The 26,235-nt window shown below is 45.2% G+C and overlaps 1 protein-coding gene across 1 annotated transcript; it reads left to right on the top strand.

Annotated features, from left to right (window-relative positions):
* The first annotated feature begins 754 nt into the window (after positions 1-754).
* On the top strand, positions 755-15,906 carry napab (N-ethylmaleimide-sensitive factor attachment protein, alpha b). The gene is made up of 11 exons (XM_042297758.1): positions 755-954; positions 2,887-2,966; positions 7,398-7,514; positions 7,909-7,955; positions 8,833-8,910; positions 10,357-10,412; positions 11,129-11,213; positions 11,482-11,586; positions 11,685-11,753; positions 11,893-11,943; positions 13,384-15,906. Exons 1-11 carry the CDS (start codon positions 857-859, stop codon positions 13,483-13,485), a joined length of 888 nt encoding a protein of 295 aa, XP_042153692.1. The 5' UTR covers positions 755-856; the 3' UTR covers positions 13,486-15,906.
* Positions 15,907-26,235: the final 10,329 nt, after the last annotated feature.

Below are 26,235 nucleotides of genomic sequence, written 5' to 3'. Positions count from 1 at the left end.
CACGGTGGCTAGGAAAAACTCTGTAGGGAAAACTCCCTAGGTTCCTCTAGGTTGTTAGCAGGTATTTAAAAAATAAAGATAAAACTTTATTTAACTTAGGCAAGTTCTTATTTTCAATGATGGCCTAGGAACAGTGGGTTAACGGACTTGTTCAAGGGTAGAATGACAGTTTTTTTTTATACCTTGTCAGCCATGGCCATGGTATGGGCCATCATTAGGTTCATCTAGACTGTTAACAGGTATGGATCATCCTCATTAGGTTACAGTGGTTAAAAACAAACGGCAAAGAGTTGTGGAACAGAGAGGCAAAAGGAAGACACCTTTCTAAGATTCAGGAAAAGGTGGGGGCCGGGAGAGGTCATCAAGCCGAGAGAGAAGGAAGGAAAGTGTAATCACAAGGCTGAAACTGGGACACACAAAGCTCAATAGTACAGTTAAATTGGTGGTGAAACATCCCACTGCGAGGTGTGATCATTGTCAGGAGGAGATGGAATCAGTGGAACAAGTTCTACTTCAGTGCCAGAAATATGTGAGGGAAAGGGGAGCGATTGTTATTAGATTTGTGGAGTAATGGGGTTTAACAGCCAGGATTAAGTGAACTGCTGGGGAAATCACCAGGGGATGTAGTATTTAATGATCTATTTCGTTTCCTTAGCGAGAAAAGAATATTGGTTGAGTTAAGACCTTTCCTGTCTCTGGTCTACACTCCAGTCCAGTTGGTGGCGGTAAAGCACCTTAAAGTTGGTTGCCAACTGACATTAAAAAAGAAAAAATCCACAGAAGAAGAAGAAGACCAAGAACAAGACATCAACTGCTGCTTTACTACATTTCTAAAGTATACCTAGTTGTTACAAACATGGACAACTCTGGAAAAGAGAAGGAAGCCTCGGCTCTGATCGCTGAGGCTGAAAAGAAACTGAAATCGTCTCAGTCGTTTTTCGGGGCGTTGTTTGGGTGAGCATTCCAGCTAGCCAGTCTCTGGTAGTTTTGCTAAAAAAAATCGCAAATAGTACAGTGAACAAAGTTAGGTACTGTTCGCTATTAGTTACCAACTACAATTTAACGTTTATTGTCGATGGAAAAAAAGTTATATAGTATTGGTCTACTAACGTTAGTGCAATTTCCTCATCCAGCTAACAGCAGTTAGCTTAGCTAGCAAACAAGTCAACAAGGTAATTTAGCTAGCTAACTTTAGCCTGTTGGACAACAACACAAAGTTACCTAATAACAGTTGAAATTAGGTGAGGTTTTTTTTAAAAGCTTTTTAAATTTTTTTTACGTGGATTAAGTTGTATTTCTATATTGGCTGGTAACACATGAGAGTAAAGTAAAAGGAAACCTATTTTGATATTTTATTTTATTTTATGGCTCCTGGTTTTCTGCCAGCAGGACAGACGGATGACGTCACGTTGGTAGGGTCATGACGACATCTTTCAAATAGAAGTCTGCATTTCAAAAACATTGTCTTGTGGATAACTCGTTCAAAAGATATTGGGATTTTAATCAATATCTACTTTTTATAGTGCAAAAAAAAATAAAAAATCTAGTAAGTATTTTATGAAAAGAAATAGGAAAGATGCCAACATTTCTTTTTAAGGCCAATTAAAAAAGACAGTGATACTGGTGTGTTGAGAATATTGGACGTTTCTGCCTGGCTCAGCTGAAGTGTGTAGGAAATAATCAGCAGGGTCTCTACTAACCAAATCGGGTTAGTTTTGGAGGGGGACTGACCCTATTTGGTTAGAGACCCTGCTGATTATTTCCTACCCACTTCAGCTGAGCCAGGCAGAAACGTCCAATATTCTCAACACACCAGTATCACTGTCTTTTTTTATTGGCCTTAAAAAGACGGGTATAAATGTTCTCTCTACAAGCCAATAAGTATCCCATATACCCTGTATTGCAGTGGGTGGAGTAAGGAATCCTCAGTACTCTGTATTAAACCCGTTGCCCAGCACAAGAGACCCATTTAAGTTCTGCAGACTCTATTGAGTAATTTAAAAAAAAAAAAATTTATAGTATATTTTCAATATAGCCTGTCCTACACAATTAGTTTTCAGCATACCAGTATTTTATTTATTTATTTTTGCCTTTATTTAACTAGGCAAGTCAGTTAAGAACAAATTCTTATTTTCAATGACGACCTAGGAACAGTGGGTTAACTGCCTGTTCAGGGGCAGAACGACAGATTTGTACCTTGTCAGCTCGGGGGTTTGAACTTGCAACCTTCCGGTTACTAGTCCAACGCTCTAACCACCAGGCTACCCTGCCGCCCCCTATTTGTGTAAACTTTCAAAGAAATACTGGTATGAATAATAAAATATTCAAAAGAGAATGTATTAAATGATCCCCTTCGGTGCTAGAATGTAAAAAAATATGATATTCCCAAAGTTAGGAAGTCTCTGCAGGTGGACACTTATTTTGAAAAATAATAATAATAAAATATTCTGCGACTACACAGCCAGCATAATATGCTGCTATTGTGAAATGACTTCATCAGCTGCTTTGGAAATGATGACGTCTACGTTAGCGTCTGGCTGTTACATTCTGTTCCCCATTCCACTACTGAAGACCTTTTTTGTCTTCACACTTTATTGTAAACATCAACAATGATTTCTTACTCATAATGTTTCTCAATCATACGACTGCCTTGGGTTGGTTAGTTAATAGGTCTAATTAATGATAATTGTTGTTGTCATCTCATGCACACATTTGAACTGCTATTCTGACAGTAGTTTTTTTTAACCAATACACTCAGTGATTATACTTGACAATGTTTTAAACGAAGCCTATACCTTATGGCTGTTCGTACACTGTGTTACTAGTCCTGATACCACCTGTTTAGTGCCTCTGGCTCACTGCTTTACTCTTCTTCTGTTGATGCAGAGGTTCATCCAAGATGGAGGAGGCCTGTGATATGTACGCCAGGGCTGCCAACATGTACAAGATGGCGAAGAACTGGTGTGGTGAGGAACACTGTCTTGTAGTCATATAGAACTGGTGTGGTGGGGGGCACTGTCTTGTAGTCATATAGAACTGGTGTGGTGGGGGGACACTGTCTTGTAGTCATAGAACTGGTGTGGTGGGGGGACACTGTCTTGTAGTCATATAGAACTGGTGTGGTGGGGGGGGACACTGTCTTGTAGTCATATAGAACTGGTGTGGGGGTGTCATATAGAACTGGTGGGGGGACACTGTCTTGTAGTCATATAGAACTGGTGTGGGGGGACACTGTCTTGTAGTCATATAGAACTGGTGTGGGGGGACACTGTCTTGTAGTCATATAGAACTGGTGTGGGGGGGGGACACTGTCTTCTAGTCATATAGAACAGGTGTGGTGGGGGGACACACTGTCTTGTAGTCATATAGAACTGGTGTGGTGGGGGGACACACACTGTCTTGTAGTCATATAGAACTGGTGTGGTGGGGGGGGACACTGTCTTGTAGTCATATAGAACTGGTGTGGGGATGACCAGTGAGATATACCTGCTGGAGCGCGTGCTACGGGTGTGTGTTGTTATGGTGACCAGTGAGCTGAGATAAGGCGGAGCTTTACCTAGCAAAGACTTGTAGATGACCTGGAGCCAGTGGGTTCTGGCGATGAGTATGAAGCGAGCCGGTGAGGAGAGAAAAGGCCCCACCTCGCCGTAGCTCCATCGTAGGCAGAATGAGCGTCGGAGAAACACGAGCGACGCTAGTTTTAACGACAACGTCGATTTTGGTGCCAAAGAAGAAGGATCTTCTAGTGGATACGGCTGCGTTGTCATAGTGGATACGGCTGCGTTGTCATAGTGGATACGGCTGTCATGGTGGATACGGTTGTCATAGTGGATACGGCTGCGTTGTCATAGTGGATACGGTTGTGTTAGTGGATACGGCTGCGTTGTGATAGTGGCTGCGTTGTCATAGTGGATACGGCTGCGTTGTCATGGTGGATACGGTTGTCATAGTGGATACGGTTGTGTTGTCAAAGTGGATACGGTTGTGTTAGTGGATACGGCTGCATTGTGATAGTGGCTGCATTGTCATAGTGGATAGTGGCTGCATTGTCATAGTGGATAGTGGCTGCGTTGTCATAGTGGATACGGCTGCTTTGTCATAGTGGATACGGCTGCGTTGTCATAGTGGATACGGCTGCGTTGTCATAGTGGATACGGCTGCGTTGTCATAGTGGATACGGCTGCGTTGTCATAGTGGATACGGCTGCGTTGTCATAGTGGATACGGCTGCCTTGTGTTAGTGGATACGGCTGCGTTGTCATAGTGGATACGGCTGCGTTGTCATAGTGGATACGGCTGCGTTGTCATAGTGGATACGGCTGCGTTGTCATAGTGGATACGGTTGTGTTAGTGGATACGGCTGCGTTGTGATAGTGGCTGCGTTGTCATAGTGGATACGGCTGCGTTGTCATGGTGGATACGGTTGTCATAGTGGATACGGTTGTGTTGTCAAAGTGGATACGGTTGTGTTAGTGGATACGGCTGCATTGTGATAGTGGCTGCATTGTCATAGTGGATAGTGGCTGCATTGTCATAGTGGATAGTGGCTGCGTTGTCATAGTGGATACGGCTGCTTTGTCATAGTGGATACGGCTGCGTTGTGATAGTGGATACGGCTGCGTTGTCATAGTGGATACGGCTGCGTTGTCATAGTGGATACGGCTGCGTTGTCATAGTGGATACGGCTGCGTTGTCATAGTGGATACGGCTGCGTTGTCATAGTGGATACGGCTGCGTTGTCATAGTGGATACGGCTGCCTTGTGTTAGTGGATACGGCTGCGTTGACATTGTGGATACGGCTGCGTTGTCATTGTGGATACGGCTGCGTTGTGTTTGTGGATACGGCTGCGTTGTGTTAGTGGATACGGTTGTGTTAGTGGATACGGCTGCGCTGTCATAGTGGATACGGCTGCGTTGTCATAGTGGATACGGCTGCGTTGTCATAGTGGATACGGCTGCGTTGTCATAGTGGATACGGCTGCGTTGTCATAGTGGATACGGCTGCGTTGTCACAGTGGATACGGCAGCGTTGTCACAGTGGATACGGCTGCGTTGTCACAGTGGATACGGCTGCGTTGTCACAGTGGATACGGCTGCGTTGTCACAGTGGATACGGCTGCGTTGTCACAGTGGATACGGCTGCGTTGTCACAGTGGATACGGCTGCGTTGTCACAGTGGATACGGCTGCGTTGTCACAGTGGATACGGCTGCGTTGTCACAGTGGATACGGCTGCGTTGTCACAGTGGATACGGCTGCGTTGTCACAGTGGATACGGCTGCGTTGTCACTGTGGAGACGGCTGCGTTGTCACTGTGGAGACGGCTGCGTTGTCACTGTGGAGACGGCTGCGTTGTCACTGTGGAGACGGCTGCTTTGTGCATTCAAAGTATTCAGACCCTTTGACATTTCCCAAATATTTGTTACGTTACACCCTTATTCTAAAACTGATTTATTATTTTTTTCCCTCAATCTACACACAATACCCCATAATTTTTACTTAAGTATTCAGACCCTTTACTCAGTACTTTGTTGAAGCACCTTTGGCAGAGATTACAGCCTCAAGTCTTCTTGGGTATGACGCTACAAGCTTAGCACACCTGTATTTGGGGAGTTTCTCCCATTCTTCTCTGCAGATCCTCTCAAGCTCTGTCAGGTTGGATTGGGAGCGTCGCTGCACAGCTATTTTCAGGTCTCTCCAGAGATGTTCGATCGGGTTCAGGTCCGGGCTCTGGCTGGGCCACTCAAGGACATTCAGAGACTTGTCCCAAAGCCACGCTTGCGTTGTCTTGGCTGTGTACTCTAGTCAGCATTGAAGCAAAGATGAACAGTCTCCCAGTCCCTCCCTTGAAAAACATCCCCACAACATGATGCTGACACCACCATGCTTCACCGTGCTTCACCATGCTTCTCCGTAGGGATGGTGCCAGGTTTCATCCAGACGTGACGCTTGGCATTCAGGCCAAAGAGTTCAATCTTGGTTTCATCAGAGCAGAGAATCTTGTTTCTCATGGTCTGAGAGTCTTTAGGTGCCTTTTTGGAAAACTCCAAGTTGTCTGTCATGTGCCTTTTACTGAGGAGTGGCTTCCATCTGGCCGCTCTACCATAAAGGCCTGATTGGTGCAGTGCTGCAGAGATGGGCGAACCTTCTGGAAGGTTCTCCCAACTCCACAGAGGAACTCTGTCAGAGTGACCATCGGGTTCTTGGTCACCTCCCTGACGAAGGCCCTTCTCCCCCAATTGCTCAGTTTGGCCGGTCTGCCAGCTCTAGGAAGAGTCTTGGTGGTTCCAAACTTCTTCCATTTCAGAATGATGGAGGCCACTGTGTTCTTGAGGACCTTAAATGCTGCAGAAATGTTTTGGTACCCTTCCCCAGATCTGTACCTCGTCTCAATCCTGTCTCGGAGCTCTATGGTCAATTCCTTCAACCTCATGGCTTGGTTTTTGCTCTGACATGCACTGTCAACTGTGGATCCTTATATAGACAAGTGTGTGCCTTTCCAAATCATGTCCAATCAATTGAATTTACCACAGGTGGACCCCAATCAAGTTGTAAAAACATCTCAAGGATGATCAATGGAAACAGGAAGCACCTGAGCTCAATTTCTAGTCTCATAGCAAAGGGTCTGAATAATTATGTAAATAAGGTATTTCTGTTAATTATTTGTAATACATTTCTAAACCTGTTTTCACTTTGTCATTATTGTGTGTAGATTAGTAATTTTGTTGTAATTAATTTTATAAGGCTGTAATGTAACAAAATGTGGGGGGTCAAGGGTCTGAATAGGGGGTCTGAATTGGATAATATGTCTGTGATTAGGATAATATGATATAGTTGGATAATATGTCTGTATTGTGATAGTTGGATAATATGTCTGTATTGTGATAGTTGGATAATATGTCTGTATTGTGATAGTAGGATAATATGTCTGTATTGTGATAGTTGGATAATATGTCTGTATTGTGATAGTTGGATAATATGTCTGTATTGTGATAGTTGGTTGTGATAGTTGGATAATATGTCTGTATTGTGATAGTTGGATAATATGTCTGTATTGTGATAGTTGGATAATATGTCTGTATTGTGATAGTTGGATAATATGTCTGTATTGTGATAGTTGGATAATATGTCTGTATTGTGATAGTTGGATAATATGTCTGTATTGTGATAGTTGGAAAATGTGTCTGTATTGTGATAGTAGGATAATGTGTCTGTATTGTGATAGTTGGAAAATGTGTCTGTATTGTGATAGTTGGATAATATGTCTGTATTGTGATAGTAGGATAATATGTCTGTATTGTGATAGTTGGATAATGTGTCTGTATTGTGATAGTAGGATAATATGTCTGTATTGTGATAGTTGGTTGTGATAGTTGGATAATGTGTCTGTGTTTCCAGCTGCAGGTAATGCGTTCTCCCAGGCGGCCCGGCTCCACCTGCAGATGCAGAGTAAACACGATGCTGCAACTAACTTCATAGACGCTGGAAACGCCTTCAAAAAAGCGGACCCACAAGGTATTCCACTGTCTCTCCCTCTCCCTGTGTATCTCACCATGGACTTTACAACCATTACCTCCCATGTTAGGGCTGTCTTTACCCTACCACTGTAGACACTCAACTGTTCTTTCAGCATTTGGTTAATGTTTCATTTCTTCTGAGAAACATTACCCCCCTCCTACCACTGTAGACACTCAACTGTTCTTTCAGCATTTGGTTAATGTTTCATTTCTTCTGAGAAACATTACCCCCCCCCCTCCTACCACTGTAGACACTCAACCAAACGCTAAGAGAGCAGTTAATATTTCTCCAAAGAAATGAAACATTATCTTGGTATTTTCCTGCAGATCAGAGTGAATAAAAGGGGGTATCTCTGTGAGTTGATAATGCATCTGATGTTTCCTCCCTACAGAGGCAATCAACTGTCTGAACCGAGCCATCGAGATCTACACAGACATGGTGAGAAGTGTTAGTATGGATAGAGGCCCGACGATATCCTCCTCTTTGACTGTACCTATTGGTTCAACACAGTAAAACAATGGGCAGCGTGTATCTGAAGCACAGTAACATAGAGAGCTGATATGAGCCTAGGTCTGGTGTTCTGTTTGCTTCTCTCATCCTTCTTTTTGTTTCCCCTTTCTGCTTCCTCTGTTTTCCTCCTCCCTTTCTGCTTCCTGTTTTCCTCCTCCCTTTCTGCTTCCTCTGTTTTCCTCCTCCCTTTCTGCTTCCTCTGTTTTCCTCCTCCCTTTCTGCTTCCTCTGTTTTCCTGCTTCCTCTGTTTTCCTCCTCCCTTTCTGCTTCCTCTGTTTTCCTCCTCCCTTTCTGCTTCCTCTGTTTTCCTCCTCCCTTTCTGCTTCCTCTGTTTTCCTCCTCCCTTTCTGCTTCCTCTGTATTCCTCCTCCCTTTCTGCTTCCTCTGTATTCCTCCTCCCTTTCTGCTTCCTCTGTTTCCCTCCTGTTTCCCTCCTCCCTTTCTGCTTCCTCTGTATTCCTCCTCCCTTTCTGCTTCCTCTGTTTTCCTCCTCCCTTTCTGCTTCCTCTGTTTTCCTCCTCCCTTTCTGCTTCCTCTGTTTTCCTCCTCCCTTTCTGCTTCCTCTGTTTTCCTCCTCCCTTTCTGCTTCCTCTGTTTTCCTCCCCCTTTCTGCTTCCTCTGTATTCCTCCTCCCTTTCTGCTTCCTCTGTATTCCTCCTCCCATTCTGCTTCCTCTGTTTTCCTCCTCCCTTTCTGCTTCCTCTGTTTTCCTCCTCTGTTTTCCTCCTCCCTTTCTGCTTCCTCTGTTTTTCCTCCTCCCCTTTCTGCTTCCTCTGTTTTCCCCCTGTCTATTTGGACTCGTTAGGGACGGTTCACCATCGCAGCCAAACATCACATCTCCATCGCAGAGATCTACGAGACGGAGCTGGTGGACATTGATACGGTCAGATCTATGGGCCCCCAAAAGTAGTGCATTTATATAGGGATTGGGGGGGGACACACAGCCTGTATCTGTCCTCCAGCTAGCCTTTTATATAGGGATTGGGGGGGGGGCACACAGCCTGTATCTGTCCTCCAGCTAGCCTGGGACAGTCACTACTGTCCCGTATAGCTCTGGACTGGGAGAATCAGCCCCCTACGAGTAAAGATGCAAAGTCAGATATAATAACACATTTGCATCCGTAGTCCGGTGAACCAGGATGTACTTGTCTGGGCCAGATGGATCTTTCCAGATGCTTGTCTGAAGGGTATTTAAATCTCTTTTTTTTTTTTTTTTACATTACCCCTTTTTTGATTTGAATTAAATCTTCCATTGGATCCTGGACTTCCTGACGGGCCGCAACCCCAGGTGGTAAGGTTAGGCAACAACACCTCCGTCACGCTGGTCCTCAACACGTGGGGGGCCCCTCAGGGGTGCGTGCTTAGTCCCCTCCTATACTCCTTGTTGGTCCATGACTGCATGGACTGCTCCGACACCAGGAAGTTTGCTAATGATACAAGGGGTAGTTGTTATTAATGAAATGATACCCACTCTGTACTCAAGAGCATGTTGTGTTTCAACCAATGGCGACTCAACACAAAAACCTCAGCTGTAAAGTAGGGGCTAAGATACGACCTGTGAATCTGGAGAGAAAAAAAATCTAAGAGTATAAGCGTTTTTACATATTTGAAGTTTAAAAAAAGAACCCTGTTTGTATTCTTTTAAATGATATCAAACTCAACCATTTTATCTTTTCCAGTGATGAAGACCTGCATGTCTCAGGTTCATAAAAGTTTCTGACCACTTCTGCAATGGGCAAAGTTTTGTTTTAAATCAAAAGGGATGCTGTCAAAAAGTGATTGAATTCAAATGGATTATTTACTGTGGGTCAGGTGTGAGGGAGGGGGGGCTGTGGGTCAGGTGAGGGGGGCTGTGGGTCAGGTGTGAGGGGGGGGGCTGTGGGTCAGGTGTGAGGGGGGACTGTGTGGGTCAGGTGTGAGGGGGGGGGGGGCTGTGGGTCAGGTGAGGGGGGCTGTGGGTCAGGTGAGGGGGGGGGGCTGTGGGTCAGGTGTGAGGGAGGGGGGCTGTGGGTCAGGTGTGAGGGAGGGGGGCTGTGGGTCAGGTGTGAGGGAGGGGGGCTGTGGGTCAGGTGTGAGGGGGGACTGTGGGGTCAGGTGTGAGGGGGGACTGTGGGGTCAGGTGTGAGGGGGGGGGGCTGTGGGGTCAGGTGTGAGGGGGGGGGCTGTGGGTCAGGTGTGAGGGGGACTGCGGGTCAGGTGTGAGGGGGACTGTGCGGGTCAGGTGTGAGGGGGACTGTGCGGGTCAGGTGTGAGGGGGGGACTGTGCGGGTCAGGTGTGAGGGGGGGACTGTGTGGGTCAGGCATGTCTAAATGTTGTCTCTGTCTGCAGGCTATAGCTCACTATGAACAGGCAGCAGACTACTACAAAGGAGAAGAGTCCACAAGGTAGAACCGCAGACACTATATTCATCGTTTTTGGGGGAAAGGTCTTTTTAAGGAGGATGGTATTCCCAATCCTTAATGTGTAGCTTAATTAAAGAGCTTGAACAGTGTTGGGGAGGGGGGGTCGAAGGGCAGTGGTCTGGATTCCAACCCACTCCGACTCTGGCATACATGTGCCGGGGTCAGCAGCTTCTACCGCTGGACCACACATCATCTCTGTAGGGGTATATATCTATGGTGGGAGCTACAGAGAGACAGAAATGTAATGAATAGAGCCCACGTGACCCCTTACTGTGAGCCCACGTGACCCCTTACTGTGAGCCCACGTGACCCCTTACTGTGAGCCCACGTGACCCCTTACTGTGAGCCCACGTGACCCCTTACTGTGAGCCCACGTGACCCCTTACTGTGAGCCCACGTGACCCCTTACTGTGAGCCCACGTGACCCCTTACTGTGAGCCCACGTGACCCCTTACTGTGAGCCCACGTGACCCCTTACTGTGAGTCCACGTGACCCCTTACTGTGAGCCCACGTGACCCCTTACTGTGATCTTATTGAGACCCTGTTATATTTGGGCTGTTCTGTCCTACTGAATCAGACCCTGTTATATTTGGGATGTTCTGTCCTACTCAATCAGACCCTGTTATATTTGCCTGTTTTGTGACTGGTTGTCATAATTACTCTCCCTCTACCTCTACCTTTCTCCATGTCCTCTCAGCTCTGCTAACAAGTGCCTTCTGAAGGTGGCTGTCTATGCAGCTCAACTGGAACAGTACCAGAAGGCCATAGAGATCTATGAACAGGTGAGATCTATGAACAGGTGAGATCTATGAACAGGTGAGATCTATGAACAGGTGAGATCTGCGAACAGGTGAGATCTGCGAACAGGTGAGATCTGCGAACAGGTGAGATCTGCGAACAGGTGAGATCTGCGAACAGGTGAGATCTGCGAACAGGTGAGATCTGCGAACAGGTGAGATCTGTCAATGACAGTGATGCGGAGGAGGCACTTCCTTGTAAATATGTTTTATGTAATTGTGTGTGTGTGTGTGTGTGTGTGTTGTATTAAAGGTTGGGACCAATGCAATGGACAGCACGTTGCTAAAGTACAGCGCTAAGGACTACTTCTTCAAGGCAGCTCTCTGCCACTTCTGTGTGGACATGCTCAATGCCAAAGTACGCCCTAAAACTGACTTCTGACGTCTGTTTCAAATCCTCCATGAGGTTTCTAGGTTTCTTCTCTTGACTAAACAACCCTATCTCCTGCCATCTAGCTGGCCTTGCAGAAGTACGAAGAAATGTTCCCTGCCTTCTCAGATTCTCGGGAATGTAAACTGCTGAAGGTAAGGAAGTCTGTTTAGTCTTATCTAACCCCTCATCTTTACCAAGCTCTTCCACTTTTTTTGTTGTCTTTTCTCTTAAGGTCTTTCAACTCCAAACTATATGTTTTCTAATAGAATAAATGTCTTTATTTCTCTGTAGAAACTTCTAGATGCGTGTGAAGAACAGAATGTGGATGTATATACTGATGCCGTGAGTAGTACTCTCAAAGTGTTGTTCTGTGTCTTTATTTGTGAATGAGGAAGTCATTACTGAAGTCATGCAAATACATGAAAAGACCGCAAACGCTGGACCGTCACTGAGGAAGTCTGACATGAACTCTCTGTCTCCTCTCTCCCTCCCCATCGCTCTGTCTGTCTGTCTCCTCTCTGTCTCCTCTCTCCCTCCCCATCTCTCTGTCTCCTCTCTCCCTCCCCATCTCTCTGTCTGTCTCTCCCTCCCCATCTCTCTGTCTCCTCTCTCCCTCCCCATCGCTCTGTCTGTCTGTCTCCTCTCTCCCTCCCCATCGCTCTGTCTGTCTGTCTCCTCTCTCCCTCCCCATCGCTCTGTCTGTCTGTCTCCTCTCTCCCTCCCCATCGCTCTGTCTGTCTGTCTCCTCTCTCCCTCCCCATCGCTCTGTCTGTCTGTCTCCTCTCTCCCTCCCCATCGCTCTGTCTGTCTGTCTCCTCTCTCCCTCCCCATCGCTCTGTCTGTCTGTCTCCTCTCCCCCTCGCTCTGTCTGTCTGTCTCCTCTCCCCCTCCCCATCGCTCTGTCTGTCTGTCTCCTCTCTCCCTCCCCATCGCTCTGTCTGTCTGTCTCCTCTCTCCCTCCCCATCGCTCTGTCTGTCTGTCTCCTCTCTCCCTCCCCATCGCTCTGTCTGTCTGTCTCCTCTCTCCCTCCCCATCGCTCTGTCTGTCTGTCTCCTCTCTCCCTCCCCATCGCTCTGTCTGTCTGTCTCCTCTCTCCCTCCCCATCGCTCTGTCTGTCTGTCTCCTCTCTCCCTCCCCATCGCTCTGTCTGTCTGTCTCCTCTCTCCCTCCCCATCGCTCTGTCTGTCTCCTCTCTCCCTCCCCATCGCTCTGTCTGTCTCCTCTCTCCCTCCCCATCGCTCTGTCTGTCTCCTCTCTCCCCTCCCCATCGCTCTGTCTGTCTCCTCTCTCCCTCCCCATCGCTCTGTCTGTCTCCTCTCTCCCTCCCCATCGCTCTGTCTGTCTCCTCTCTCCCTCCCCATCGCTCTGTCTGTCTCCTCTCTCCCTCCCCATCGCTCTGTCTGTCTGTCTCCTCTCTCCCTCCCCATCGCTCTGTCTGTCTCCTCTCTCCCTCCCCATCGCTCTGTCTGTCTGTCTCCTCTCTCCCTCCCCATCGCTCTGTCTGTCTGTCTCCTCTCTCCCTCCCCATCTCTGTCTGTCTGTCTCCTCTCTCCCTCCCCATCGCTCTGTCTGTCTGTCTCCTCTCTCCCTCCCCATCGCTCTGTCTGTCTGTCTCCTCTCTCCCATCGCTCTGTCTGTCTGTCTCCCCCCATCGCTCTGTCTGTCTGTCTCCTCTCTCCCATCGCTCTGTCTGTCTGTCTCCTCTCCCCATCGCTCTGTCTGTCTGTCTCCTCTCTCCCTCCCCATCTCTCTGTCTGTCTGTCTCCTCTCCTCTCTCTCAGGTGAAGGAATATGACACTATCTCTAGGTTGGACCAGTGGCTGACCACTATGCTCCTCCGCATCAAGAAGACCATAGAGGAAGACGAGAGTGACCTGCGTTAATGGCCTTAATGTCACTAGACACCTAACCCCCCCCCCTAAACCCCTATACCCATTTCTCTGACCAAAACCTCATCCATACCTAGGGCTGTTAAGGTATTACCACCTCCCCAGCAGTCACCAGTCATGATTGCAGTCAAATTCCCCATGAGTCAAGGTAAAACTAGGCTTCTCTAAAACTGAGCTGTGATGTCGCTGTTGGTAATTGGTACTCGGCGCTCTATTGTCCCTGTAATCACTTAATGCAAATACAGTGGAGAAGCAAATCAAACACTTCCCGAGAGCAGTCAAGAGTTGAGTGGAATAGGATCACCTGTTGGGCAGCGAGAGCCAGCTCCTCATAGCTGGTTGATGCATGGAGTTAAATATGTGCTCTGTTGGGGCAACATTTCTACAGCCTATGTTATGCAATTGCGTGAGGAAAACAGTTTTGATGGCCTCTGTTAAAAAGAGGAGAATCCTATCAGCTTTCTATAGGCTAGGCCGACTATATTTATTTCTCAACTTTCTTAATATTATTAAGCACGTTACAACCAGAGTCGTCTGTCTACCTGGCTGTCATGAAATTGAACCATGGGAAAAGCGTCCTCCATTTGCCATTCAAGTGCATACAGATGACTTTTTATTTTTAAAAATTGCCCGTTCAGACCGGTGCATGTTAATGGGCCATTCTAAATCAGAACTCGTTTCACACATTATTTAGTATTTGTAAAGATAAAATTCAATGGAAAATAGTCTGATGGGTGAAAATATTAATCACCTGGGAATGATGCCCAAATTATTATTATTATATAAAAAATGATTCATTAATGAATTTATGGTGATAGTCGGCTATATTGAATGAATTAGACTTCTTACAAATCAAAATGTTGACGTTCCAATAGAAGCACGACAACGATGGTCCACGTCAGTGGTCGACCCGGAGAGATGCTTAATGTGTTTATCTTCATTAACGGTCAATTTAGTGTGAGACCCTCAGTTAATAGCATGACACTTACCAGTTGACAAAATATAATGACCGTCACAGCCCTACCCAAGGGTTTCCTAAACTCGGTCCTCCGGACCACAAGGGGGGGCATGTTTTGAGTTTTTGCACTACACAGCTGATTTTTTAAAATATCCAGCTTTAATCATTTTGAATGTGTTGTGTAGTGCTAGGGGGTCCCGAGGACCGAGTTAGGGAAACGGCCCCCTTCCCCCTCCCCGTTGCCTCAGGCCCTACACCCTGGCTTCTACTCTTGTGCCTTTTTTTACAGCAGTCTAGCTCATCTTGCCTTTGCAGTGTAGCTCATCTTGCCTTTGCAGTGTAGCTCATCTTGCCTTTGCAGTGTAGCTCATCTTGCCTTTGCAGTGTAGCTCATCTTGCCTTTGCAGTGTAGCTCATCTTGCCTTTGCAGTGTAGCTCATCTTGCCTTTGCAGTGTAGCTCATCTTGCCTTTGCAGTGTAGCTCATCTTGCCTTTGCAGTGTAGCTCATCTTGCCTTTGCAGTGTAGCTCATCTTGCCTTTACAGTGTAGCTCATCTTGCCTTTGCAGTGTAGCTCATCTTGCCTTTACAGTGTAGCTCATCTTGCCTTTACAGTGTAGCTCATCTTGCCTTTGCAGTGTAGCTCATCTTGCCTTTGCAGTGTACCCCGGTGTTGATCAGGTCATCAACACTAGTCCTAGTGCCTCTCCTGTTCTGCTGAACATGGTGCAAAACTGTACCACCGACAGTGATGGCTGTGGCCATCAGACGCTAATCAGAACACTAACTTGTGGACTGTTACTGCAGAGTGCCTTTCAGAATGAAACCAGACAATCATGATGTGCTGTGGACTGCACACGACAAAGTGCAGAGCTAATCGGAAGGGGAATGTCCCTGATTAAACCCTGTACTCTTTCTGCTTTGGGACACCTCAGGAATGCTGGACTGCTGTATTCACACAGTGGCCTTGAAAGACCTTTAATATTGATAATAAAATGTAATTTACAAAGTATTTTTAAACAAGGTTACAGATATAAATGAATAAATTACCCATACAGAAAATAACCTAGTTATGGTTTTACAATTTATTTTTTTGCAGTTTTCCCATTTCTATTCCAATTCTCTTATTTCTTTATTTTCCTTCAATGCTACTTGTGTTGTATGTCCATTCACCTCATCTCTACTTTGTGTTACCGACTATACTAGCTTACTATACTTTAAAAAGCTTCTTTTTTTTTATTGGGATTTATTGATTTCAACTTATTTTTGGCATGTAAAGATAGACAAGCTTTTGATTAAAGGACGTTGTTTTAGTCCGTGTATAAATATTGGTCTCTTTCTCTTCAATACAGACGAGCACAGATGAATTAAACCTATAAAGAGAGAGACGGTTGTGACTCTGTAATTAAAACATTAAATAAAGAATTGTTGTGGAAAATAAAACCTATGATCACGTTGTTTTGACGACTCAAACTGAATTCTCCAGCTGATCTATCGGAGTTGCTGTATCGCATCCTTGGCTTGTATCTACCCCCATTTTGAAGTTAGGTCGGTAAGCAGTAGGGTTTAGATAGTTTCTTACTGGTCAACGCTGTCTGTGGTGTAGCGTGTTTGCCTGGAGCAAGGGGTATGGGCAGCCAGGCAACATATGCAGCTTATAAAGATGGTGGATAACGAGGGTGAGTTCATACTGAGAGAGACTGTCATTTCTTCAAAACAATCATCTTTATTTCAAATCGATAAATTATTGCAATAATGAGGCTGGTCGACCCCCATCCTTGAGTGTTGGACCGAGTAACCAAACCTTTACACAAATGCAGAGTTCTTTATATAGCTGACACTAAGAATGCTCAGGAATGTTTGGTTCAATAATTCTGCCCCCCCCCCATGCAGACCAAGGAGCATCATAAGTCACTCTGGGTTCATCCTATCATTGTCCTGGGTTGTCTTAACCCCACTCTGGCTTAGTTTCCCAGATGCAAGGGCAATTTAGAGACCATGAGGGATTGTTCTACCCCCCCCCCCATACGCTAATAAAACACATTATTGTCTATGTAATGCAGTCTAACTCATTTTGTCGGCTCAAGTCATATCTGGTGACCATACGCCCAGATAAGCTGCAGGGAACTAGATTGGAGACCATTATAAACACAGAAGCAGGACAGAAATGTCTTACTATTAGTTAAGTATTAATTGTTAGCCATTTAATAACAAATAGATCAGGTAAATACAGAATTGTTCTGTCACCCTATCTCTATGGTGCCATTATCGAGTCTGTGACAGAATGGGCAGTGCCATTGAGGCTCTCTCTCATCTCCATTTTGAAGTTGTACATGTTCTTCTCTACGATTGGCTGATCGTAGGGTCATGTCCAACAGGGTCACCAGGAGGGATCAGCCAATTAAGTTGGAAGTCTCACCCAGTTGACTACATTAAAAATGGTGGAAGCCCTCAATGGTACTGCCCATGCTTTTTGGCCACTAGAGGCCTCTATCATTCTCGATGCATAGTTCATACAGGCCTTTAGCAATTGGGGGGGAGGGTGTCTCTACTTGAGGTGGGGGCTGCAGTGGAGCAGGTTGAGCGATGGTGAGGTGGGGCTGCGATCTGGTCTGTTTATTGCCCTCGCCCTGCCTAAGGTGGTTCCGTTGCCAAGACAACATGTAACATCCTCCTCTGGTTGGCAAAGGAACCTCTGTGGGGTGGGGCTAATAAGCAGATCAATTCTTAACTTTATTTGTCACGTGCGCCGAATATAACAGGTATAGTAGACCTTACAGTGAAATGCTGAATATAACAGGTGTAGTAGACCTTACAGTGAAATGCTGAATATAACAAGTGTAGTAGACCTTACAGTGAAATGCTGAATACAACAGGTGTAGTAGACCTTACAGTGAAATGCTGAATACAACAGGTGTAGTAGACCTTACAGTGAAATGCTGAATACAACAGGTGTAGTAGACCTTACAGTGAAATGCTGAATATAACAGGTGTAGTAGACCTTACAGTGAAATGCTGAATACAACAGGTGTAGTAGACCTTACAGTGAAATGCTGAATACAACAGGTGTAGTAGACCTTACAGTGAAATGATGAATACAACAGGTGTAGTAGACCTCACAGTGAAATGCTGAATACAACAGGTGTAGTAGACCTCACAGTGAAATGCTGAATACAACAGGTGTAGTAGACCTCACAGTGAAATGCTGAATACAACAGGTGTAGTAGACCTCACAGTGAAATGCTGAATACAACAGGTGTAGTAGACCTCACAGTGAAATGCTGAATACAACAGGTGTAGTAGACCTCACAGTGAAATGCTGAATACAACAGGTGTAGTAGACCTCACAGTGAAATGCTGAATACAACAGGTGTAGTAGACCTTACAGTGAAATGCTGAATACAACAGGTGTAGTAGACCTTACAGTGAAATGCTGAATACAACAGGTGTAGGAGACCTCACAGTGAAATGCTGAATACAGTATAAACAGTAGAGGCTATATCAGTAGAGAGGCTACATACAGTAGATGGGCTACATACAGGAGAGGCTATATACAGGAGAGGCTATATACAGGAGAGGCTATATACAGTAGGGAGGCTACATACAGTAGAGGATATATACAGTAGGGAGGCTACATACAGTAGAGGCTACATACAGTAGAGGCTATATACAGTAGAGAGGCTACATACAGTAGAGGCTATATACAGTAGAGGCTATATACAGTAGAGGCTATATACAGTAGAGAGGCTATATACAGTAGAGGCTCTATACAGTAGAGGGGCTATATACAGTAGAGAGGCTACATACAGTAGAGGCTATATACAGTAGAGGCTATATACAGTAGAGGCTATAACAGTAGAGAGGCTATATACAGTAGAGGCTCTATACAGTAGAGGGGCTATATACAGTAGAGGGGCTATATACAGTAGAGGGGCTATATTCAGTAGACAGGCTATATACAGTAGTGAGGCTATATACAGTAGTGAGGCTCTATACAGTAGATACAGTAGAGAGGCTCTATACAGTAGAGGCTCTATACAGTAGAGGCTATATACAGTAGGGAGGTTAAATACAGTAGAGGGGCTATATTCAGTAGACAGGCTATATACAGTAGTGAGGCTACATACAGTAGAGGGGCTCTATACAGTAGACAGGCTACATACAGTAGACAGGCTACATACAGTAGAGGCTATAAACAGAGAGGCTATATACAGTAGAGGGGATATATACAGTAGATGGGCTATATTCAGTAGACAGGCTATATACAGTAGTGAGGCTATATACAGTATATACAGTAGTGAGGCTATATACAGTAGAGGCTACATACAGTAGAGGCTACATACAGTAGGGAGGCTATATACAGTAGGGAGGCTATATACAGTAGAGAGGATATATACAGTAGAGGCTATATACAGTAGAGGCTATATACAGTAGAGAGGCTATATACAGTAGACAGGCTACATACAGTAGAGGCTATAAACAGAGAGGCTATATACAGTAGAGGGGCTATATTCAGTAGACAGGCTATATACAGTAGTGAGGCTATATACAGTAGTGAGGCTATATACAGTATATACAGTAGTGAGGCTATATACAGTAGAGGCTACATACAGTAGAGGCTATATACAGTAGGGAGGCTATATACAGTAGGGAGGCTATATACAGTAGAGGCTATATACAGTATATACAGTAGAGGCTATATACAGTATAAACAGTAGAGGCTATATACAATAGAGAGACTACATATAGTAGAGAGGCTATATACAGTAGAGGCTATATACAGTAGAGGCTATATACAGTAGAGGATATATACAGTAGAGGCTACATACAGTAGAGGCTATATACAGTAGAGGGGCTATATTCAGTAGACAGGCTATATACAGTAGTGAGGCTATATACAGTAGTGAGGCTATATACAGTATATACAGTAGAGGCTCTATACAGTATAAACAGTAGAGGCTATATACAGTAGAGAGGCTATATGCAGTGGAGGCTACATACAGTAGAGAGGCTATATACAGTAGGGAGGCTATATACAGTAGGGAGGCTATATACAGTAGAGGGGCTCTATACAGTAGAGGCTATATACAGTAGAGAGGCTCTATAAAGTAGTGAAGTTATATACAGTAGAGGCTATATACAGTAGGGAGGCTATATACAGTAGAGAGGCTATATACAGTAGAGAGGATATATACAGTAGACAGGCTACATACAGTAGAGGCTATAAACAGTAGAGAGGCTATATACAGTAGAGGGGATATATACAGTAGATGGGCTATATTCAGTAGACAGGCTATATACAGTAGTGAGGCTATATACAGTATATACAGTAGAGAGGCTACATACAGTAGAGGCTATATACAGTAGAGAGGCTACATACAGTAGAGGCTACATACAGTAGAGGCTATATACAGTAGAGGCTATATACAGTAGTGAGGCTATATACAGTAGTGAGGCTATATACAGTATATACAGTAGAGAGGCTACATACAGTAGAGGCTATATACAGTAGAGGCTACATACAGTAGAGAGGCTACATACAGTAGAGGCTCTATACAGTAGTGAAGTTATATACAGTAGAGGCTCTATACAGTAGTGAAGTTATATACAGTAGAGGCTACATACAGTAGAGGGGCTATATACAGTAGAGGGGCTATATACAGTAGATGGGCTATATACAGTAGATGGGCTATATACAGTAGAGAGGCTATATACAGTATATACAGTAGAGAGGCTATATACAGTAGTGAGGCTATATACAGTATATACAGTAGAGAGGCTCTATACAGTAGAGGCTATATACAGTAGAGGCAATATACAGTAGAGAGGCTATGTACAGTAGGGAGGCTATATACAGTAGGGAGGCTATAACAGTAGAGAGGCTATAACAGTAGAGAGGCTATATACAGTAGAGAGGCTATATACAGTAGAGAGGCTATATACAGTAGAGGCTATATACAGTAGAGAGGCTATAAACAGTAGAGGCTACATACAGTAGAGGGGCTATATACAGTAGAGGGGCTATATACAGTAGATGGGCTATATACAGTAGATGGGCTATATACAGTAGAGGGGCTATATACAGTAGAGAGGCTATATACAGTAGAGAGGCTATATACAGTAGCGAGGCTATATACAGTAGCGAGGCTATATACAGTAGTGAGGCTATATACAGTAGGCAGGCTATAACAGTAGAGAGGCTATATACAGTAGAGAGGCTATATACAGTAGAGGCTATATACAGTAGAGAGGCTATATACAGTAGAGAGGCTATATACAGTAGGCAGGCTATAACAGTAGAGAGGCTATATACAGTAGAGAGGCTATATACAGTAGAGGCTATATACAGTAGAGAGGCTATATACAGTAGAGGCTATATACAGTAGAGAGGCTATATAACAGTAGAGGCTATATACAGTAGAGGGGCTATATACAGTAGAGGGCTATATACAGTAGAGGCTATAAACAGTAGAGGCTATATACAGTAGAGGGGCTATAACAGTAGAGAGGCTATATACAGTAGAGAGGCTATATACAGTAGAGAGGCTATATACAGTAGAGAGGCTATATACAGTAGCGAGGCTATATACAGTAGCGAGGCTATATACAGTAGAGAGGCTATATACAGTAGAGGCTATATACAGTAGAGAGGCTACATACAGACACTGGTTCGTCAGGCTGATTGAGGTAGTATGTACATGTAGGTACAGTTAAAGTGACTATACATATATAATGAACAGAGAGTAGCAGCAGCGTAAAAGAGGGGTTGGGGGGGCACACAATGCAAATAGTCCGGGTAGCCATTTGATTACCTGTTCAGGAGTCTTATGACTTGGGGGTAAAAACTGTTGAGAAGCCTTTTTGTCCTAGACTTGGTCCTCCGGTACCGCTTGCCATGCGGTAGTAGAGAGAACAGTCTGTGGCTGGGGTCTTTGACAATTTTTAGGGCCTTCCTCTGACACCGCCTGGTGTAGAGGTCCTGGATGGCAGGCAGCTTTGCCCCAATGATGTACTGGGCCGTACACACTACCCTCTGTAGTGCCTTGCGAGCAATTGCCGTACCAGGCAGTGATGCAACCAGGATGCTCTCGATTTTGCAGCTGTAGAACCTTTTGAGGATCTGAGGACCCATGCCGAATCGTTTTAGTTTCCTGAGGGGGAATAGGCTTTGTCGTGCCCTCTTCACAACTGTCTTGGTGTGTTTGGACCATTCTAGTTTGTTGGTGATGTGGACACCAAGGAACTTGAAGCTCTCAACCTGCTCCACTACAGCCCCATCGATGAGAATGGGGGCGTGCTCGGTCCTCCTTTTCCTGTAGTCCATAATCATCTCCGTAGTCTTGGTTAAGTTGAGGGATAGGTTGTTGTCCTGGCACCACCCGGCCAGGTCTCTGACCTCCCTATAGGCTGTCTCGTTGTTGTCGGTGATCAGGCCTACCACTGTTGTTGTCCTGGCACCACACGGCGAGGTCTCTGACCTCCTCCCTATAGGCTGTCTCGTTGTTGTCGGTGATCAGGCCTACCACTGTTGTGTCGTCTGCAAACTTAATGATGGTGTTGGAGTCGTGCCTGGCCATGCAGTCGTGGGTGAACAGGGAATACAGGAGGGGACTGAGCACGCACCCCTGAGGAGCCCCCACCCGTGTTGAGGATCAGCGTGGCAGATGTGTTGCTACCTACTCTCACCACCTGGAGGTTGGCTCGTCAGGAAGTCCAGGATCCAGTTGCAGAGGGAGGTGTTTAGTCCCAGAGTCCTTAGCTTAGTGATGAGCTTTTGAGGGCACAATGGTGTTGAACGCTGAGCTGTAGTCAATGAATAGCATTCTCACATAGGTGTTCCCTTTGTCCAGGTGGGAAAGGCCAGTGTGAAGTGCAATAGAGATTGCGTCATCTGTGGATCTGTTGGGGCGGTATGCAAATTGGAGTGGGTCCAGGGTGTCTGGGATGATGGTGTTGATGTGAGCCATGACTAGCCTTTCAAAGCACTTCATGGCTACGGACATGAGTGCTACGGGTCTGTGGCTCACTGGCTTTAAGCACCAGCTGTCAGAGCAGCTCACAGATCACTGCACCTGTACATAGCTCATCCCCATACTGTATTTATTTACTTATCTTGCTCCTTTGCACCCCAGTATCTCAACTTGCACATTCATCCTCTGCACATCTACCATTCCAGTTTTTAATTGCTATATTGTAATTACTTTGCCACCATTTCCTACTGTATTTATTGACTGTATGTTTGTTTTACTCCATGTGTAACTCTGTGTTGTTGTATGTGTCACACTGCTTTGCTTTATCTTGGCCAGGTCTCAATTGCAAATGAGAACTTGTTCTCAACTGGCCTGCCTGGTTAAATAAAGGTGTTCTCAACTGGCCTACCTGGTTAAATAAAGGTGTTCTCAACTGGCCCTACCTGGTTAAATAAAGGTGTTCTCAACTGGCCTACCTGGTTAAATAAAGGTGTTTTCAACTGGCTTGCCTGGTTAAATAAAGGTGTTCTCAACTGGCCTGCCTGGTTAAATAAAGGTGTTTTCAACTGGCCTGCCTGGTTAAATAAAGGTGTTCTCAACTGGCCTGCCTGGTTAAATAAAGGTGTTCTCAACTGGCCTGCCTGGTTAAATAAAGGTGTTCTCAACTGGCCTGCCTGGTTAAATAAAGGTGTTCTCAACTGGCCTGCCTGGTTAAATAAAGGTGTTCTCAACTGGCCTGCCTGGTTAAATAAAGGTGTTCTCAACTGGCCTGCCTGGTTAAATAAAGGTGTTCTCAACTGGCCTGCCTGGTTAAATAAAGGTGTTCTCAACTGGCCTGCCTGGTTAAATAAAGGTGTTCTCAACTGGCCTGCCTGGTTAAATAAAGGTGTTCTCAACTGGCCTGCCTGGTTAAATAAAGGTGTTCTCAACTGGCCTGCCTGGTTAAATAAAGGTGTTCTCAACTGGCCTGCCTGGTTAAATAAAGGTGTTCTCAACTGACCTGCCTGGTTAAATAAAGGTGTTCTCAACTAGCCTACCTGGTTGAATAAAGGTGTTCTCAACTAGCCTACCTGGTTGAATAAAGGTGTTCTCAACTAGCCTACCTGGTTGAATAAAGGTGTTAGCAACTAGCCTACCTGGTTGAATAAAGGTGTTCTCAACTGGCCTGCCTGGTTAAATAAAGGTGTTCTCAACTGGCCTACCTGGTTAAATAAAGGTGTTCTCAACTGGCCTGCCTGGTTAAATAAAGGTGTTCTCAACTGGCCTGCCTGGTTAAATAAAGGTGTTCTCAACTAGCCTGCCTGGTTAAATAAAGGTGTTCTCAACTAGCCTACCTGGTTAAATAAAGGTGTTCTCAACTAGCCTACCTGGTTGAATAAAGGTGTTCTCAACTAGCCTGCCTGGTTAAATAAAGGTGTTCTCAACTGGCCTGCCTGGTTAAATAAAGGTGTTCTCAACTGGCCTGCCTGGTTAAATAAAGGTGTTCTCAACTAGCCTACCTGGTTAAATAAAGGTGTTCTCAACTAGCCTACCTTGTTGAATAAAGGTGTTCTCAACTAGCCTACCTGGTTGAATAAAGGTGTTCTCAACTAGCCTGCCTGGTTAAATAAAGGTGTTCTCAACTAGCCTACCTGGTTGAATAAAGGTGTTCTTAGCAACTAGCCTACCTGGTTAAATAAAGGTGTTCTCAACTAGCCTACCTGGTTAAATAAAGGTGTTCTCAACTGGCCTGCCTGGTTAAATAAAGGTGTTCTCAACTGGCCTGCCTGGTTAAATAAAGGTGTTCTCAACTGGCCTGCCTGGTTAAATAAAGGTGTTCTCAACTAGCCTACCTGGTTAAATAAAGGTGTTCTCAACTAGCCTACCTTGTTGAATAAAGGTGTTCTCAACTAGCCTACCTGGTTAAATAAAGGTGTTCTCAACTAGCCTACCTGGTTAAATAAAGGTGTTCTCAACTAGCCTACCTGGTTAAATAAAGGTGTTCTCAACTAGCCTACCTGGTTAAATAAAGGTGTTCTCAACTAGCCTACCTGGTTAAATAAAGGTGTTCTCAACTAGCCTACCTGGTTAAATAAAGGTGTTCTCAACTAGCCTACCTGGTTAAATAAAGGTGTTCTCAACTAGCCTACCTGGTTGAATAAAGGTGTTCTCAACTGGCCTACCTGGTTAAATAAAGGTGTTCTCAACTAGCCTACCTGGTTAAATAAAGGTGTTCTCAACTGGCCTGCCTGGTTGAATAAAGGTGTTCTCAACTGGCCTACCTGGTTAAATAAAGGTGTTCTCAACTAGCCTACCTGGTTAAATAAAGGTGTTCTCAACTAGCCTACCTGGTTAAATAAAGGTGTTCTCAACTGGCCTACCTGGTTAAATAAAGGTGTTCTCAACTGGCCTACCTGGTTAAATAAAGGTGTTCTCAACTAGCCTACCTGGTTGAATAAAGGTGTTCTCAACTGGCCTACCTGGTTAAATAAAGGTGTTCTCAACTGGCCTACCTGGTTAAATAAAGGAGAAATAAATACAAACAATAATAAAAAACGTCCTCTTCTGCAATTTATTTGTGCAAATGTAATAGAGACCCACAGTGGAGGTGTCATAATACCCATAACACCTAGCGGTCAAACGGAAATGATTTCCAATCCCCATTTCCGAGAGAAATGTACAAGGTTATCAAAACAACATTCCAGGTTACGTGACAAAACACAAACACTTATTTTAAGTGTTTCTAAAAAACTATGGGAAAAAGGGATGGAATCATTTCCCTCGTTTGACCGCTAGGTTTTATGGGTATTAAGACTCACACCAATGGTATTCCATAGGCTACTTAGATGTACGAGAGTGAGAGAGCAAGAGCGGCAGATCGAGGAAGTCGAGGACTGTCTGTATCCGTAGGCTGCCTGCATATCAGAGGGGGCTGGTGGGAGGAGCTATAGGAGGACGGCCTCATTGTAATGGTTGAAATGGATTTAAGTGAAACGTATCAAACACATGGAAACCACGCGTTCCATCCCGTTCCATTTATTACATTTTAGCCATTACAACGATCCTGTGTAAATGGTGTGAAATGGCTAGCTTAGTTAGCGGTGGTGCTGGTGTAACGGATGTGAAACGGCTAGCTTAGTTAGCGGTGGTGCTGGTGTAACGGATGTGAAACGGCTAGCTTAGTTAGCGGTGGTGTGCGCTAATAGCGTTTCAATCGGTGACGTCACTCGCTCTGAGACCTTGAAGTAGTGGTTCCCCCTTTGCTCTGCAAGGGCCGTGGCTTTTGTGGAGCGATGGGTAACGATGCTTCGAGGGTGGCTGTTGTCGATGTGTGCAGAGGGTCCCTGGTTCGAGCCCGGGTAGGGGCGAGCGACGGGAAGCTAAACTGTTACACCTGTCCTCCTATAGCTCATCCCACCAGCCTCCATTGCTGGTTATTCAATATGGGAATTTCAATTGCATACTCCTGGAGTCCTCTCTCCTCAACCAATTGGATGAGAAAGACAGAGGTCTGCCCCTCTGACCTGTTCCTCAAATGGTTTTTGAGGAGGTGGGGAGGAGAGAGGACCAGAGGAGTATGCAATTGAGATTCTTTCAGTGTGATAGGCAGTTGTTTGGACATGTTAATTAATGTTGCCACCCTGCCCAGTAGGATCCCACACGCGCAGAAGGCAGCGCCATAGAGGTAGATAGAGGACTCATCTTTACATCTGTGCTACTATAGCATCTGTGACAGCATGGGCAGCGCCATTGAGACTACAACACATAGGAATTCCCACCAACTTGACTACTTTAAAATGGCTGCAGCATGGTGAAAGCCCTTCAATGGCAGTGCCCA

The sequence above is a fragment of the Oncorhynchus tshawytscha genome, linkage group LG14 (assembly GCF_018296145.1).
Source record: "Oncorhynchus tshawytscha isolate Ot180627B linkage group LG14, Otsh_v2.0, whole genome shotgun sequence".
Lineage (NCBI taxonomy): Eukaryota > Metazoa > Chordata > Actinopteri > Salmoniformes > Salmonidae > Oncorhynchus > Oncorhynchus tshawytscha.
This window is presented reverse-complemented; position numbering and strand designations above follow the sequence as displayed.

What these genes read in the sequence shown, in the direction of transcription:
- napab (XM_042297758.1), top strand. Translation starts at nt 857, where the DNA reads ATGGACAACTCTGGAAAAGAGAAGGAAGCCTCGGCTCTGATCGCTGAG. An exon ending in AAAGGAGAAGAGTCCACAAG is followed by an intron (nt 10,413 to 11,128) that starts GTAGAACCGCAG and finishes ATGTCCTCTCAG; the next exon opens with CTCTGCTAACAAGTGCCTTC. An exon ending in CCATAGAGATCTATGAACAG is followed by an intron (nt 11,214 to 11,481) that starts GTGAGATCTATG and finishes GTTGTATTAAAG; the next exon opens with GTTGGGACCAATGCAATGGA.